This window comes from Scomber japonicus, chromosome 13 (genome assembly GCF_027409825.1).
Source record: "Scomber japonicus isolate fScoJap1 chromosome 13, fScoJap1.pri, whole genome shotgun sequence".
Lineage (NCBI taxonomy): Eukaryota > Metazoa > Chordata > Actinopteri > Scombriformes > Scombridae > Scomber > Scomber japonicus.
In genome coordinates this window covers 24,492,736-24,508,447 of record NC_070590.1, presented here as the reverse complement: position 1 = coordinate 24,508,447, position 15,712 = coordinate 24,492,736, and the positions used below count along the sequence as shown (strand labels likewise).

Here is a 15,712-nt window from a genome sequence, read left to right as displayed (position 1 = left end):
TTTAAAAAAGAAAGAAGGAAGGAATACAGGAAGAGAATGTGGAAAGAAAGACAGACAGGAAACAAAAAGAAGGGAGGGAGGAACGAAAGAAGGAAATAAATGAAAAGGAAGGGGAGACAGAAAGGAGGAAGTACAGGAAGTAAAAAAAGAATAAAGGAAGAGAATGTGGAAAGAAAGAAAAAACAGGAAACAAAAAGAAGGGAGGAAGGAAAGAAAGAAAGAAAAAACAAACATGAAAAGGAACAGAAGACAGAAAGGAGGAAATACAGCAAACAGAAAGAAGGGAGGAAGAAAGAAAGCAAAGAAGGAGGGAAAGAAATGAAAAGTAAGGCAAGACAGAGAGGAGGAAGGACAAAGAGGAAGACAAGAAAACAGGAAGAAAGAAGGAAAGCGACAGGAAACAAAAGAAAGGGGAGAAAGAAAGATAGATGTGGAGGAGGGAAGAAGTGAATGGAAAGACAAAAAGAAAGAAGTGTAGAAGGTAAGAGGTTATAGAGGAAGAGCTCATCAACAAATACTTGTACACTGCCTTCAGATATCATAATGACAATAAGCAATTGTGGAGCGCCATCCTCCTCCAATTTCTCCCATCCTCCGCCTAACTCAGGGGAAGAGTGGGTGGGGGGATGGGGGGGGGGGTGTTGAGGCTAAATACGTTGCTCTAATAACCCAGCCTGTACGGGGGCTCGCCATACAAGAAAAATGAGCCTCTCACCAAATTGCTGAGCATCACTGCACCGCCCCGCTCTTGTTTCCCACCTCTCATCCATCCACGCACATCCGAGTCCCCCCCCCCCACCACCACCATCACCACCACCCCCACCCACCCGCATCCTCTCTCACTCTCCTCCTCATCCCCACCTTAACACATGCCTCCCTATACCGAAAAACTGCTCTGCATTGCAGGTACTGTTGATAAATGAATAATGTATGGGCGAGGCATGGGGGGGGGGGATTAGGGTGGGGTGGACAGCATGGGGTTTCTCTCTAGAGACGACCTCCCTTGATGATAGTCTCCCTTTTAAGGTGTGTGTTAGCATGGGGGTGGGAAGGAGAGGGTGGGGGTAAAATTCATACCACTGCTTGCTTGTAACATACAACTCACTTTATAGTAATGGCTCCAGCTTGGGCTCATGCACATTTAGATGTATATTCGTTCCTCACATAGGGGTATATACTGTATTGTGCAGTAGAGGGCTGGGTGAGGGATTTGGCAGAGCTAGTGAGTGTGTGTGTGAGAGAGGAGAAAAATAATGAGCTCTCTCCAGAACAACACCTCATACACTGTATAGTCCCCAGTTGATTCCTCCTCCAGTGGGGAACCACAGGCTGCTTACTGAGGCCACAGCTCTAAGTCACATATCAGCCACATACATTACTGTGACAGCTTTATTACACCTCTTTCAGTGAGCCACAGCAAATCGCACGTCGCTCTGCCGCCATCCCTCCCACTCCACCGCATGCTGTAGGTGTGTTAAACAGCAGGCGAGATATAGGGCTCTTCAGGAAAATAGCAACAACTCTCACAGACCGGTCTGACTAATCACCATGGAAACTGCGACGAGGGTGAAAGTGATACGGAGGTGATGTGTCAGTGGAACGCTGAGGACTGAGGAGTGGCCGTCCTCCCCGTCATTATACTCAGCGCGTGGTTAGAGGCGAACTGCCACTGAATCTCAGCGTCGACATTTATTTATTCCTGCTCTGTCATGGGGGAGACAGAAATAAATAAATAAATAAATAAATAAATCACCTTGACATGCATCACCTGTGGAGTAGCAGCTGGAGGAAGCTGGCGGTGAGAGCTCCCCGTGGAACACCCCCCCCTGCACATATAGATAGGCTATATATGCATGTGTTTCAGATTGGTTAGCAACAAGGGATCTCACATGCACATCATTAAAAGCGCAGAAGTAGATGCTGAAATATTCCATTTAGGAGTTGGCACATGAAAATACATGATCCTCCTTCTGTTCACAGTAACATGAACATGCTCATGTTCTGTGACCAAACCAAGACATTGGCTGGTAGCTGCTTTGTGTGTCTGTGTATGTGTAGCATTTAGACTGTTTCTCATTAAACTGTACACAGATATTATTTGTCAGAGTATGAACTATTGTCTGTGTAGTCAGTGGAGACACTCTGCAGCTAAATAAAAGTCGAATGCACCTTCACTGATGCATTCGATATTTGATATTCTTTGGATGATATGAAAACATGGAAAAATATCACAAAAGTGTTGCACAAATTGGTGACAGCACAGATAAGTGTTTGTGTTTACTTTGAAAACAAGAAGTTATTCCAAGAAGCAGGTTTACCGATTTACACACATTATTTCCGACATGAATCATGCAAAAACACCCTTTCTTGGTAAAAAAAATAAAATAATAATAATATATTTTTTGAAAAAGGAACCAGGATAATTCAGTAAACCTCTCTCTTGGAGCTGGTCCAGTCGTAGCATCTACGCATTCAGTAGAGTATTATGTGATGTAGCTATCATGATATCATCACTACAATGATTGTGGTGTTTTTATTTTTGTAGATCTGCCTCTGGCTCCAGGAAAAAGAGGAGATACAGGTGTGTGTGAAACATGATCACCACAGTTAACAACACTGTTCACCAAGGTGTACGTTAAAGCATTACTGCTGTGTGTTCTTGGTTAAGGTGTACTTATTGACCAAACTGCTATCTGCATACTCTTTGTTTAAAATACAATGCAATCCATGTGGGTGAGCATGGAGCACAATAAGCTTTTTTTTTTTTCATATGTATATATATATAAAGGGAATGCATTTAACCTATTCTTTAATATTCACATTTCCATTTTTTATGTATGACATTTGTTTCAGATCGGGCAGCCCAAAGAACAAACACAAAGACAAGAACAAACAGAAAAAGAGGTGAGATGAACAGAATCACTCCCTTGAACATCTATAATACCATTAATGTTAAGCTGAAAGAAAATTATATATATATATGTAATGTCACAAAGTTTTGCATTCAGTAAAATAAACTGAAAGCACAAATATGCAGTGTGTTAGGTTCAACACAATTTCTCCTCTGTACACAGTAAAACAAACAGTGAACAATAGACTCAGTTCTCAACAATGAGGACAATTGGAATCACGTTCGGCCTCTCATAAATTTATATTGGTATTTTACACTCATTATCCCAGCTCAGACTCACAGAGAATGTTAACGAGTGTAAAAGCAGCGAGTGCATCTTACAAGCATTATATGTGACTTCAACACAATTTCCATACCATACAGTGCACCCTGTCCTGATTAGAATATATATTGAAAATGTTTGGCAGTGCATGAACTGCTTTACATATCATGAGATTGACTACTGAGCTTGCTTTGGCGTGTGTGTGTCCCTGTGATGTGTGTGCGTACAAACCCTCGGCTCTGTGTGCGTATGTGTGTGTGTGTGTGTGTGTGTGTGTGTGTGTGTGTGTGTGTGTGTGTGTGTGTGTGTGTGTGTGTGTGTGTGTGTGTGTGTGTGTGTGTGTGTGTGTGTGTACGTGCGTGGTGTGTTCGTCAACTTGTTGTCATCTATCAGGTCCCCTGGTGAGACCCCCAGTAGGAGTTCACAGCGTCAAGGCAGCTGCTGTAGCTCCCGTAGCGCCTCCCTGTCCTCCACTCGGAGCACATCTAAATCTCCCACCAGGTAGATCCCTTCACACACTCACACACATACACACACACACTCACACTCACACAGAGGGATATAGTGAATGGGTGGTAAATGGACTGCATTCATATAGCACTTTTCTAGTCTACTGACCACTCATAGCACTTTAAAAGACATGCCAATTCACACATGAATTCATACACTGATGCACTTTTTTATCCTAGTCGCATTATAATGTTCCTCATGCTCACTCACACACACACACACACACACACACACACACACACACAAAGATACTTCTACATGTGGACCACCAACCCTCTGATTAGTGGATGATCTGTTCTACCTCCCGAGCCACAGTCGCTCCCAGCGCACACATACACTTAGTTCTCACTGGTATTTCTCTACTGGCTGTGGAGCGGTTGCCCTGGTGATTGTCAGTCTCTCTCTCATTTATTTTCGGTCCTCGGGGGATAGATTAGGATACAAATGAAGCTCCTCAGCATGTCTTATAATAACCTCCATTAAATGGCTATGATATCTCACTCTGCACTCATACAGAGTTTGATGGGAAATAAATAGTGGTTGCACTGTAAGATGTTTCATTTTGCAGAGGACTTATTTTTCTATTTTAAAATCTCTTCAAATCCGTTGAAGTTTCTTATCCACATAATTTTTCTTGGATGCTGATTGGAACATGCTACTGTAGCTTATTCTGACTTTTTTTTAAAGTACTAAAATGTCTCAATTATAGGGATAGTTAACTTTCTAAAGTGGCATAGAAGCTAAGCATTTGGTCGTATTGCACCACAGATCAGCTGTTAGGGTCAGAAAGTGCAGCACACATAGGAATATGGAAGTTTTATGGTTGAGAAAATGTCGGCCAAAGGAAAGGGATGTCTGACAGCAAGGTAAAGCTGTGGAAATATTTTAATATGGCATATACTTCAAATTAATTAGATTTTTTTCAACTTCATTCACAGGGAGTACATTGCTAAGTTTCCAAGCTAGTGTGCTCCTGCCTGCTTCTCCAAACTGGAGGGAGCAGGCAGGACAGACCCAAATCTACTGCAGGTAGATCTACTACCGGTATATCAACTGACTATGGATATGTCCCTCATACGGCCCCACTGCAAATAAATGGGAACTATCCCTTTAAAGTCTGCACTGCACTCAGAAATGTTTTGTTTTTCTTCGTGTTACTTCATCTGGATGTTTGAGCTTCACTGTGCAGAATGATGTATGTGCAGAGTTTGACACTAGAAAGCTGTTTTCACCTTCATCTGCTGAAAGTGGAAAGTTTCTCCGTGCTCACCTTCAGTCTGACTTTAAAGCGTGTTACATCATATCACAACTAATTTGGAGCCAATAGAAGGCCAGTAGGCAACTTCTACAAACTTGAAGCCTCCAGTGTACAAACACTTTTCATTGAAGCTCTAGACATCTTACATCTGACATTCAAACTATTAAAATGATCAATGTTTGCCTATTCATAGATTCTGGGTTATTTTAATGAAGAAGAAGGTGTTGATGTCCTTTAATGATTTTTAATGAGACAATTTATTTGACATGACTTGATTTGTGTCTGATTTAGGTCAACAGAAGTCAGAACTTGCTTAAAGGAGCTATTAGTACCAAACAAGTGGTGAATGTGGTTTATATAGTGTGTTCCCGTGTTGCTTTGCTCTTCCAGACTGAACTCCAAGCACAAGACAGACGGGCAAAAGGCGTCCGGCACCTCGCTGTCCCTGGGCCCCAACAGTCCAACCGCCTGGCACAACGGGGACCACACCCAGCGCAGCCGCAACGGCAAGGCCGGCAGACTCAACCACGCCGAGAGCGAGAAGGGGCACGATGTATGTAATCTCCTCTATTTTGCTCCCACTCCCCTCCCCCACCCTCCTCCCACCCACTCCAACGGTATATACCACAGTCTACAATTGAGTTATAACTTGGTCTTTGTGTTGGTTGATATGAATTCTCATCTTCTTTGAAATTGAAAGATTTGTTTTTTATTCTTTTATCAGTTATTCTTAGCTTGTAGGCCAGTTGTTGTTTTTTTCTACTATTAATAACATTATTTTTGACGTGTAAAAGACACTCCTGTCCTGTGTAAAACTTGCCGCTCCTGCTGCTTTGTTTTCTGGTTCTCTTTGACTCCTCTGCCATCCTGTTTTTTTTTTTTTTTTCGTTTCTCGTTGTTTGCCGGCAACAGAGGAAGGGAGCAAAGAGAAGAAGGTTCTAGAGTTTCTCTGAGACAGAGCACAGCATTAGCATACCACACCTCGGAAGGAAATATGAGCCGCACGCAGGCACATCATGTTTCCAAATGAATGAGCAAAAAGATGTGCCGTTTTTTTCCGAGTGGGTGACTGCTGAGGCGTAAAAAAAAGTTGAGCCAGGCGCAGGTATGACTACATCAAACAGTTACCCCCCCTCCCAAGGTCCATGAAGAAATATCAAAGCAAAATGTGTCTGTGTCTGAAAACTTGTAAGTTACAGTGCAGTTAAAGACTTAATTAGTATTGCCAGAATCATGATGAGAAGGCTGCTTTAAAGTGATAACAATCTGCAGTCCTTCCTTGAACCGACTAATCCAATTACTTAAAGGTGCAGTGCATAGAATTTCGTGGCATCTAGCAGATCAGATTTGGCAGAAATTGAATATAATATTCAAAAGTATATTTTAATTAGTGTATAATCACTTACAACTAAGAATCATTTTGTTTTTGTTCCCTTAGAATGAGCCCTTTATCTACATAGGGGGTGGGCCCTCTTCCACTGAACCCGCCATGTTGCACTACAATGTTTCTACAGTAGCCCAGAACAGACAAACCGAGCATTGACCATGGCCAACTGTAGATTCTCCTATACACTTGAAAGGGTAGGGGAGGTGTATTCAGCTGGTTGCAATCTGCAACCTCACCACTAAATGCCACTAAATCCTACACATTGCACCTTTAATGGGAAGTCTATATTTGGCACTAAATTGTGCCAAAATGAATTGTAACACCCTGAAATTAGGTGCAGCTCACCGTTCCAAGCACTGTATGAGCCGTTTGTGCTGAGGTGAACTGTGTCCTCGAGCCGACTGAACTGAATCCATCCATATCATGAGACCCTTTGAGTAATACATGGGTTAGAACTGCTCTTGAATTAAAAAATGACACTGCATGCTGTCCACGAGAGGCTCCCTAAAGCACACAGTGTTATAAACCATACACATACTGCTCTCTGTTTAACAGAGAACTGTTCCATGTTTCGTTCTGGATGATTTGAAAATAACTATTTTAGAACACTCTCTGTGATGAGTTTTAAAACCACACTCTGCTATTAAGGAAACAACCTTTCTCTTCCACACTGTGTATGGATCATTGGCGCTACAGTAGGATGACAGCCATTATGTTGCGATAAAACAAAAGACATTACTTAGAGCAGAAGGATTGCCTGTGAAAGTTTTTTTTTTCCTGATGAATAAGCACTTAAATGGGCTGCAAACACTCTGTAAACACTCACTCCAGAGAACTGAAGTAGCACTGCTGTCTTCTGTTTTCTACTCCAGCTTGCATGTGTCTATGAGGTCTCATCTGATCTCTCTCTGACTCTCTTTCTCTCTCTGCTTGTTTCATTCATTACTGTTTCCTTTTTTTCCCTTTTATCGATTTAAGTGGTATTTGCCAATGAATAAATGCCCAAATCTCTCTGTCTCGTTTACATAAAAAGCACTCAAATGCTTTGGAACTGGACCAAGTAGGTTAACTGGGTATGTGTAATAGTTTCTTCTTGTCAATACAGTTGTCTTTCTCTCAAACACATGCTCTGCTCAGTGATAGATCCTCTTCTCCTCCAGCCGTCCAACAGCTCCTGCCAAAACCACCAGGGGTTAAACACACGCTCCTCTCTACTGCTTTACTTTACCATGTTGATGTGCATGTTGCCTCTAGGTGGCAGTATCTTTTGTGACCCTGACGTTTTTTTGTTGTTGTTTTCTTTCCGTTTTCTACTCTGTGTGTTCAGGCCAGTGAGAGGTCTGTTTGATCATGAGCCATTCAGTTGGGATGTAGTGAAAGAGGAGCGTGATAATTGGCTCTGGTTCTTTTGATGTATTTATTTATTTTTAAAGCAGCATCTTTCTAGCCTAAGGTGATGTTGCCACTCTTGTTAATCTCCACCAAAAGCTGAACTATTTGTTCCATAATAATCCTCACACACAGAAATCTTTGCACAGGAGGATGGTTATATGTGTGAAAGATGCTGGATCCAACTGAAAGTTTGACTTTTACTGCAGCAGTTGTGTGGTTTTAGCGAATGTTCCGGTTCAGTTTTGTGTTCCTGTAGTTGTCCTCTGAGCTCGGTTTGGGACTGTGTCATGTCAAGACAGTCCAGGATGCTTCCCATGAAAAAGCTGTGTGCTGTTCTTTATCAGAGGTGGGTAAGTTGATCAGTAGTCCTCAACCTTAAAGCCTTACGTCTCGAAACAATGAAGCATGGTGCCAGAAAACAATCTCAATAAAGTGTGAAATTCAATTTCATTTCTCATTTATATGGAATAACACATTATCTATACAATGAAATACTTCAAATGAGACTTGGGACAGTACTGTAGGCAAAGTAAATTATACACAGTAACAGTTGGATGATCAATAAAGATATAAGGTAAAACAAAAAAGATATGAAAAGCTACTACAGATCAGGAATTAACAGTAGATAAAGGAACCAGTGTTTAAATAAATAAATGATGAGCTTTTAGAGTAAAAATATAGTAGATGATCTGGAGTATATACACATGAAAGCAGTAGTACAAATTATTATTGAGTGATGGTGTAAGAAGTTAAGGGCAAGATGTTGAACTATTTTTCTCTAGTAGCAGCATGGTTATTAGAATTAGAGCGCAGTGTGTTAAAAATCGTAGTTTTGTGTAGAGCCCGACTGATATATCAGTCAGTAGATATCATCGGCCGATATTGGCCTGTCATGGACATATACTAAATTCCCAGTGAATTTTTGCTGTTTAAGTACACTGATGTAGTTTATTCAGTTAACAGTTAAGTATCATGCCACCAATACATAGTATTTGATTTGTGATTGATAATGTGTTTATGTACATATCCTGTATATATAAGATTATTGGCTGATATATCGATATCAACATTTTTTGACTCCCTAATATCGGTATCGGTACCAGAAATCCAGTATCAGTCAGGCTCTTGTTTTTTGCAGCTTGTCCAAGTTTGTCTTTTAAATGTGGAGCTCCTTGCTGCCTCTTGTGGCCAATGAAGGAGGAAACACACCCATTACAACTGTGGTCTTACCCATCATAGTTGAAGTGGGTGTTAACCAGCCACAGGGAGCAGTGATGAGCTCATTATGGCCTGGCACACCAGAATGTGGTGAAGAAGATAGAAAACATACATAGACAAGTAACATAAAGAAAAGATGAATGCCTTATTGAAAGTGTTTTCTAAGTCATGTTTTGTTTTTTCGTGAGTGCTTCATAGAGGAGGACTAATGGGTTGGTTCCATCAAGTTTCACACCTCTGAGGAAAAAAAGCCTCACACTGCTGCTTCCTAAAGCTCTTCCATAGGAAACATCCGGGATGCTGTGCTGATGACTGGATGAGACGGTCCCAAACTAGGCTACTCATCCTCTTGCTCATTATTAATGGATGTATTTCAAAATCTTCAAACACTAGTACATGGACTCTTTAAATGAACTAGGACAACTCCACACATTTATTAACATGATTGTTATTTTAAAAGGGACCCAAGCCATTTTTTTTAATATAAGCTCACTCATCACATTTAAAACAGCAGATTTGACACAAAGCAACCTAAGGCTGCCTCTTACCGTACCTGAGTTGATGGTGTTAAATAAATCCAAACGATTGCCTGGAAGAAAAGCTGGGCTCACGTCCAAACAGGAGTAGAGATGTGTGCTGCTATTGGAGAAGACCCAGGCCAGAATGTGACTGGGGTCCCTTTCAAATGTGCCGACTCTCTAGTTTGTCCATCTTAGCAGTGACTGCCCCCCCCCACCCCTCCTTCCGACACTCTTGTCCCCTCTCCCTCCTCCTCCTCCTCTCCTACCTGTTCATCTGTGTCATGTGTGACTCACGTCTCACTCTTGTTGTTCTGGCATTTTTTCTTCCCACATATCTTTCACATCTGCCAGCTCTGCATGCTCCTCCTCCTCCTCCCACACCTTCTAGCTACTCTACTCTACATGGATGTCCACTAATATGATAATTAACTCTATCCGCTCACCTCTATCCTCCCTTTCCCAACCCCATCCCCCCAACCTCCCGTTTTGATACAAATATGGCTGCATTTGTACAAGCGAAAAAGACAAAGCAAATCATGTAGTTTTTAGATTCATCCTTTGTTTCTAATTTTAGTTTGATTTAATTCCATCTGGATTTTTTATTTTTTCCTCCCCCTATTTTTTCTTTTTTGTTTAACTTTTTTTGGTTTGTTTATTTCTCCTTAGTCTCTGGACACAATATGTAGCTTTGATACTAAAAGAGGTCATTGTCTTTTTCCCATTTCGCTGCGGAGAACATTCCTTTCTCCTTTTTTCTTTTTTTCTTTCTTTCCTTTTTTTTGTTGATATTGCATACGTGTCACTGATTGAAATGGAAGGTAGGTAATGCTTTGCCTACGCACGTGATCTTTATGCAGATGAGAATGTGACAAGCACCCTAGCCTGAGTGACGTCAATGTTTCTCTCTCTCTCTCTCTTTCTCTCTCTTTCTTTCTCTCTCTCTCTATCTCTCCTTCTGTTGTTTATCAATGGTCTTCAAAAAAATTAATTTATTTCATCAATTTTGATTTGACTCTTGAAGATTGGATTACTTAGAGCTCTGGTTTTTCTCTTTCCTCCTTAACTTCATTCTGAAGTCCAGTATCCCACTCTATCCTCCAGGTCCATTTCTCTCTCCACTTTTCTTTTCTTTCTGTTTTTTGGTAGAATGCATTCCTGTTTGTCCAGCATCTCTCTGTTTGTTGGTGAATTAGTACATCCGTCTTATGATTTTCACCATATTGATTTCCACGACTGTTCCTAACAAAACTGTCATAAGCACCAGTGGTTGTGTGTTTTCTTATTATACTGCTTTAGTCGTCTTCTCTCAAGTGGAGAACGGCTCTGCTCTCCGCAAGAATCAGTCGGTGCTTTTGCTGTATCTTAGATTACCAAGCAGCTCAGACAGCATATGATAATGCATGCGGGAGAGCCAGCTGTATTTGGTTTCACACAAAACGCCTTTTGGAGACTTGCCCTCCTTTTATGACCTGCTTAAAATGAGCAATGTGTAACTGTGCATCACTGGTTTCAGTCCCAAAACTCACATTATCCAAGTTCTGGTTTTGTTGATGCTTAAAATAGAGACTTGTAATATATTTTCATTCCACCATACACAGATGAAATGATATGGCTGGTGTGTTTTTCCCACTGTGAACAAATCATTTGAAAAGACCAAAAATGTGTTACTTATCTTATAACATAGCACTAATAACAAAGTACAGATGAGGCTAATGTGAGTATCAAGAGTTTAACAGGTATTTGATAAGCTCAGTAAGTTCCTAAAACAGCTGTAGTGTAGTTAATGTAGTTTTTTGCAAGTCACTCAAGTAGAAGTTAATAGTGTATTTTTTGGGGACTATTTTCACCTGCAGGTTGACAGTGTATTTGGCTGTCGTGCCCATTTTCATGAAGGAACAAGTCATTAAGAAAGGAATACACACAATAGGATCAGTTCCTTGTTGATTGTGGTCTCTTCATGAGCTTTTTTGACAGTAAGAAAAACACATCTGGCCTTAAACCTTCAGATGGTAGTTATTTAGAAAACTGCTAGTTTCAAGGTAATTTAGTCTATTCAGGACTTGAAAAGTAGCTTTTTACTTTTGAAGAAGCCAAGGGATCCAATCACATTCTCCACATTCAGCGAGATGCAATTTCACTGATCGAACGCTTTTTCAAGGACGTTAAGTGAGTCAGTAACCCTCACAAAATAAGTCCTGATTGCCATTAAATGAACCCAAATCAGTCTCAGTAATAACATAAGACTCAATGGTATTATGTAGCAAAAACTCACTGGAAGTACATCAAGAACTTTGAGTGTCCTGTATCATGAAGTTTGTAGCCAGTAAAAGTAACCCAGGTAGTTAGCCTGTAAACGTGTCAGGCATTGAAATAAAACAGTGGAAGATAAGTCACAGAGAGAAACAAGAAAAGGTAAAGAAAGTACCTTTAAACTTTCACCAGCCAGTTGCTCTCTGATGTTTAGGAAGGTGACTGGGCCCAGAGGATTGACTCTCTGTGTGAGGGATTCCCTGCACATTGTGGTTTTCCTCTTTGCTTTTGAGTTCTTTTCCATTGATTTCCATGCATTGTCTCATGAGTCACTGGCAGGGAAGGGTTTTGTGTCTTTTTCTCTTGCATTTTGTGAATCTAATGATGCACTTATGTTGCCCCACTTTTCCCTTTTCTTCATACCTTACCTACTAAAGGAGGGAATACCACTTTATTGGTAAGTGGATGTTAACCAGAAGGGAGTTAAACAAGAGTAACCATTTAAAAAAAAAAAAAAAAAGACAAAGAAAATGGGTCGCTGTTCACATCTCAGCAATTGTCTACAGGAAAAAAAATCCAGAAAGAGAAAATTGAGTAGCAGACGATTTGTTTTCTGATTCGATTGATTCAATAATTGTGATCTTTATTTTGTTCCTTCCATTTCTGTGATGTTCCGTCAAGTTGTCTTCTCTTTCTGTTTCGTTTCTTTCTTTTTTTTAACCATTACTAAAAAAACTCAAGAAGTCCTCTTTTTTCTACTCTACAAAATCTGTAGCTCTGTACTTTCTGCCTCTGCTCTTAAACTTATTTGGTTCACAGTTTTTTGTTTTATTTTTTCCCTCTCTACCTCTTCTTCCTAGTTTTTTTTTTGTTTGTTTTTGCGATTATGATTTCTTCAACTCATTATGGTTTTGCATGCCAAGTATTGCATGCGCTGCACCATAGAGGACTATCTATAAGCCATATGGAGAAAACCTAGACCTTTTTCTTTTAGATGTTTACCTTCTTTTGGCAAGTACACCGTAGCACTCAATCACCGACCTGGACACACTCTAATGCTGTTTTTGTCCTTTTTTTTCTTTTTTTTTCCTTTCTTTTTTTTTCCTTTGTTGGTCATCGTTTCTGTACAGAAGCTCCGTCTGCTGACTGCTGGCTCTGCGAGCATCCAGTCCGCTCTACTGAGAGAGCACAAGCTCCACAGCACCCCCAGCAGGAGCCAAACGGGACCGATGTGCACAGCAGGAGAGGCTGGGAGTGTGGACGGCAGGAACGCAGCTGTAGGGAGCTCCGTAAGCCAGGCATCAGGGAGGAGAGGGAGCCAGAGAGGCCAGAATAAGAGCCCCCACTCCCCTGCTCACAGCAGTGACTCGGCCCACTCCCAGCACAACCACACTCACAGAGGCAGGAGCTCCCGCCACCAGAGAAAGTAAGCACAAAGACCTCTGTGTGTCTCACTATAAGAGCCAGCAGTTTCAGGCTCTTATCACTGCTGGACCTTTCCACATTAGCCATTTAATGATCATTAGTAGAGAATTATTTGACATTTCCAACATTTAGAAAAACGTATCACCCATCCAATTACCGCAGGACAAAAGGTGGACATTCTTCCAAGCGTCACCATCGCTCTAGTCGGGGGCAAGCGCACCACCGGACTCCATCAGCATCTCCAGGACGCCACTCACACACGTCAGGCAGGAAGAAAGAGGAGACTCGGAGCAAGCAGAACCTCCGACAGCGCAGCAGCTCCTGGAGCAGTGGGCGTTCATCCTCAGCCTCCAGAGACAGAGGCGCCAGCAAGGCCAAGTCCCCACACAATAGACAGAACAACTCCAGGTTAGACCCCCCCCACCACCACCACCACCACCACCACCACCACCACCACTTATATAATATTCTCATGTGCTTTGTTGTCATTGCTCTGACTGTGTTCTGTGTGTCTGGCAGAGAGAGGGACAGTCAGAACCGCTCCGACACCGACAGCCGGGCTCGCCGCCGTTCTCGCAGCTACTCTCCCATTCGCAAAAGGAGAAGAGATTCCCCCAGCTTCATGGAGGCGCGCAGGATCACAAGGTAACCACAGCTTGTCCATAAACACCTCCTGATGTTGTTAAGATTTTCATTTGGATGTACATTTATTCACAACTTGTGTGGATCTTCCTCCAGCAGAGCACCAGAGACTCAGTCAGTGCTTCACAATGTGTCTGACAGGTTTGAATTTTACGTTCAGCTTCTTTTATGTCTTCAATTAACAACAGCTTAAATATGACACACTTTAATGTTTATTACACTCAGCACTTAAAACATTAAAACTTTCATTTTTAAGTGTAAATTTTACAGCTGTGCACTCACGACGGGGCAAAAGTCGTTCTGTTATAACTTCAGATTACAACAATGAGAAGCAAATGCGATAAAATGAGGGGAGTGGTTCCTGCTCTAAGAAACGTGTTATGATCCTTTAAATCTTTTGAGCAAAGTAAAAATGGAGACGCCCCGGCACAAATAGATGTGGTGATTTCACAGCTGGTGGAAAGACACACCGAGACAGATGTTCATATTCAGTCTATGAAAACAAATTACAAAACTATGACCAGCAGTATCCAGAATAACTGTCTTTTATTCTATTTTCCATAGAAATATTCTTAGATTTGTCAGTGATCACCACCTTCAATTAGATATGAATGTAGTTAGATATTAACATTATATGAACAGTAAATAACTTTTTAGACATGAAGCTAAAATAAACTAAAGTAAGCCTGAGACATAAGGATATAAAATCAATACAGAAATCAGATATGATTATAGGATTATGTATTTTGAATGAATCTCCATTGATCGATTTTCTCAGTTATATCTTTGTGTATTGATTTACTGTTTTGTTTCATATTGTTTTACCATTAAATATTAATCAATGAATTGCTACAAGACTCTCCTCCCCTGCTGCTGAAAACCTGTTTGAATTGCTCATTGATTCTTTTTACACAAGTATTTTAATAGTGAACTTGCTTCTTATTGTTTGATCATTTTATCTTTTCCCCACAGAAACATCTTTAAAGGCTTGTAGTTGAGTATTAAAACCATAAAAAGAAATGCTCACATGTCCTGTCTGTCACCTCTGTGCCCTCTCATACAAGTGCAAATAGACATGGGTGAAATGTGTGTACCTTGTCATCTTTCACTCCAATCCTAAAGGTCCCGATGCCGAGACAACGGGATGATGCTACTGAACTGAGCTGCTGGCTAGTTACCCTGGTAACTGTTGCTGTGCAGCAGGACCCTGCTAGCCTGACTCCTGAAGCTTGGCTGAACAGCAAAAACCATCAGCGCTCCCCAGAGTAAACCTGGCCTCCTCCTGTTTCTTCATTTTCTCCTGTCCTCTCACTCTCTCTCTCTCTCTCTCCTCCTTCATCTCCTTTCCTGAAATTTACACGAATAAACAAACTCTATAAACTACACCCCGCTGCGGTTATGCACTGATGTTGTAACACAGGAATACAAGAGATTAAAACGCTATCAAGGCTTGTTTAGTGCCTATCTGCCTATTGCACCGGCTGTGGAATCCCATGAAAGATACATTGTAGCATACAAGGCTAAAGAGTTATCTACAACGCTGCTGAAATGACTGGTAGCAGCAGGGACACCTTGATAGTGTTTTTCTCTATCCGCACTGTTGACTGTTAATTTTTCTGGGTGTTGGCCTCCACTGTGAAGAAGAAGTTCTTTTGGGAGCTAACAGCTAATTACCTTACAGGGAGCACTTCCAGAGTGGCTATTAACAAGGCAATCTCAGTGCTTTAACTAACCACATGCATTTCTTTGCTGTGTGTATGTGTGCAACTGTAGTGCGTGTGTATGTGCGTGTGTGTGTGTGGACAGCTTGTACTTTTTTAACCCACATAGCTGCTCTCTTGCAGATCCTGTACTGATCTACCGCCTCTGTAACCTAACACTGATTTGCTCTCATACAACCAAGTCTTTTCCTAATACATCACGTGTTGACATCAGC

The 15,712-nt window shown here is 41.3% G+C and overlaps 1 protein-coding gene across 1 annotated transcript in view; it reads left to right on the top strand.

Annotated features, from left to right (window-relative positions):
* The window catches only part of srrm3 (serine/arginine repetitive matrix 3), a 72,734-nt gene that overhangs the window by 56,541 nt on the left and 481 nt on the right, over nucleotides 1-15,712 (top strand). The window contains exons 7-13 of the mRNA XM_053332212.1: nucleotides 2,546-2,581; nucleotides 2,854-2,904; nucleotides 3,567-3,674; nucleotides 5,332-5,494; nucleotides 12,840-13,135; nucleotides 13,297-13,542; nucleotides 13,654-13,779. Of these exons, the coding sequence (XP_053188187.1) occupies nucleotides 2,546-2,581; nucleotides 2,854-2,904; nucleotides 3,567-3,674; nucleotides 5,332-5,494; nucleotides 12,840-13,135; nucleotides 13,297-13,542; nucleotides 13,654-13,779 (1,026 nt within the window). The remainder of the gene's footprint in view (nucleotides 1-2,545; nucleotides 2,582-2,853; nucleotides 2,905-3,566; nucleotides 3,675-5,331; nucleotides 5,495-12,839; nucleotides 13,136-13,296; nucleotides 13,543-13,653; nucleotides 13,780-15,712) is intronic.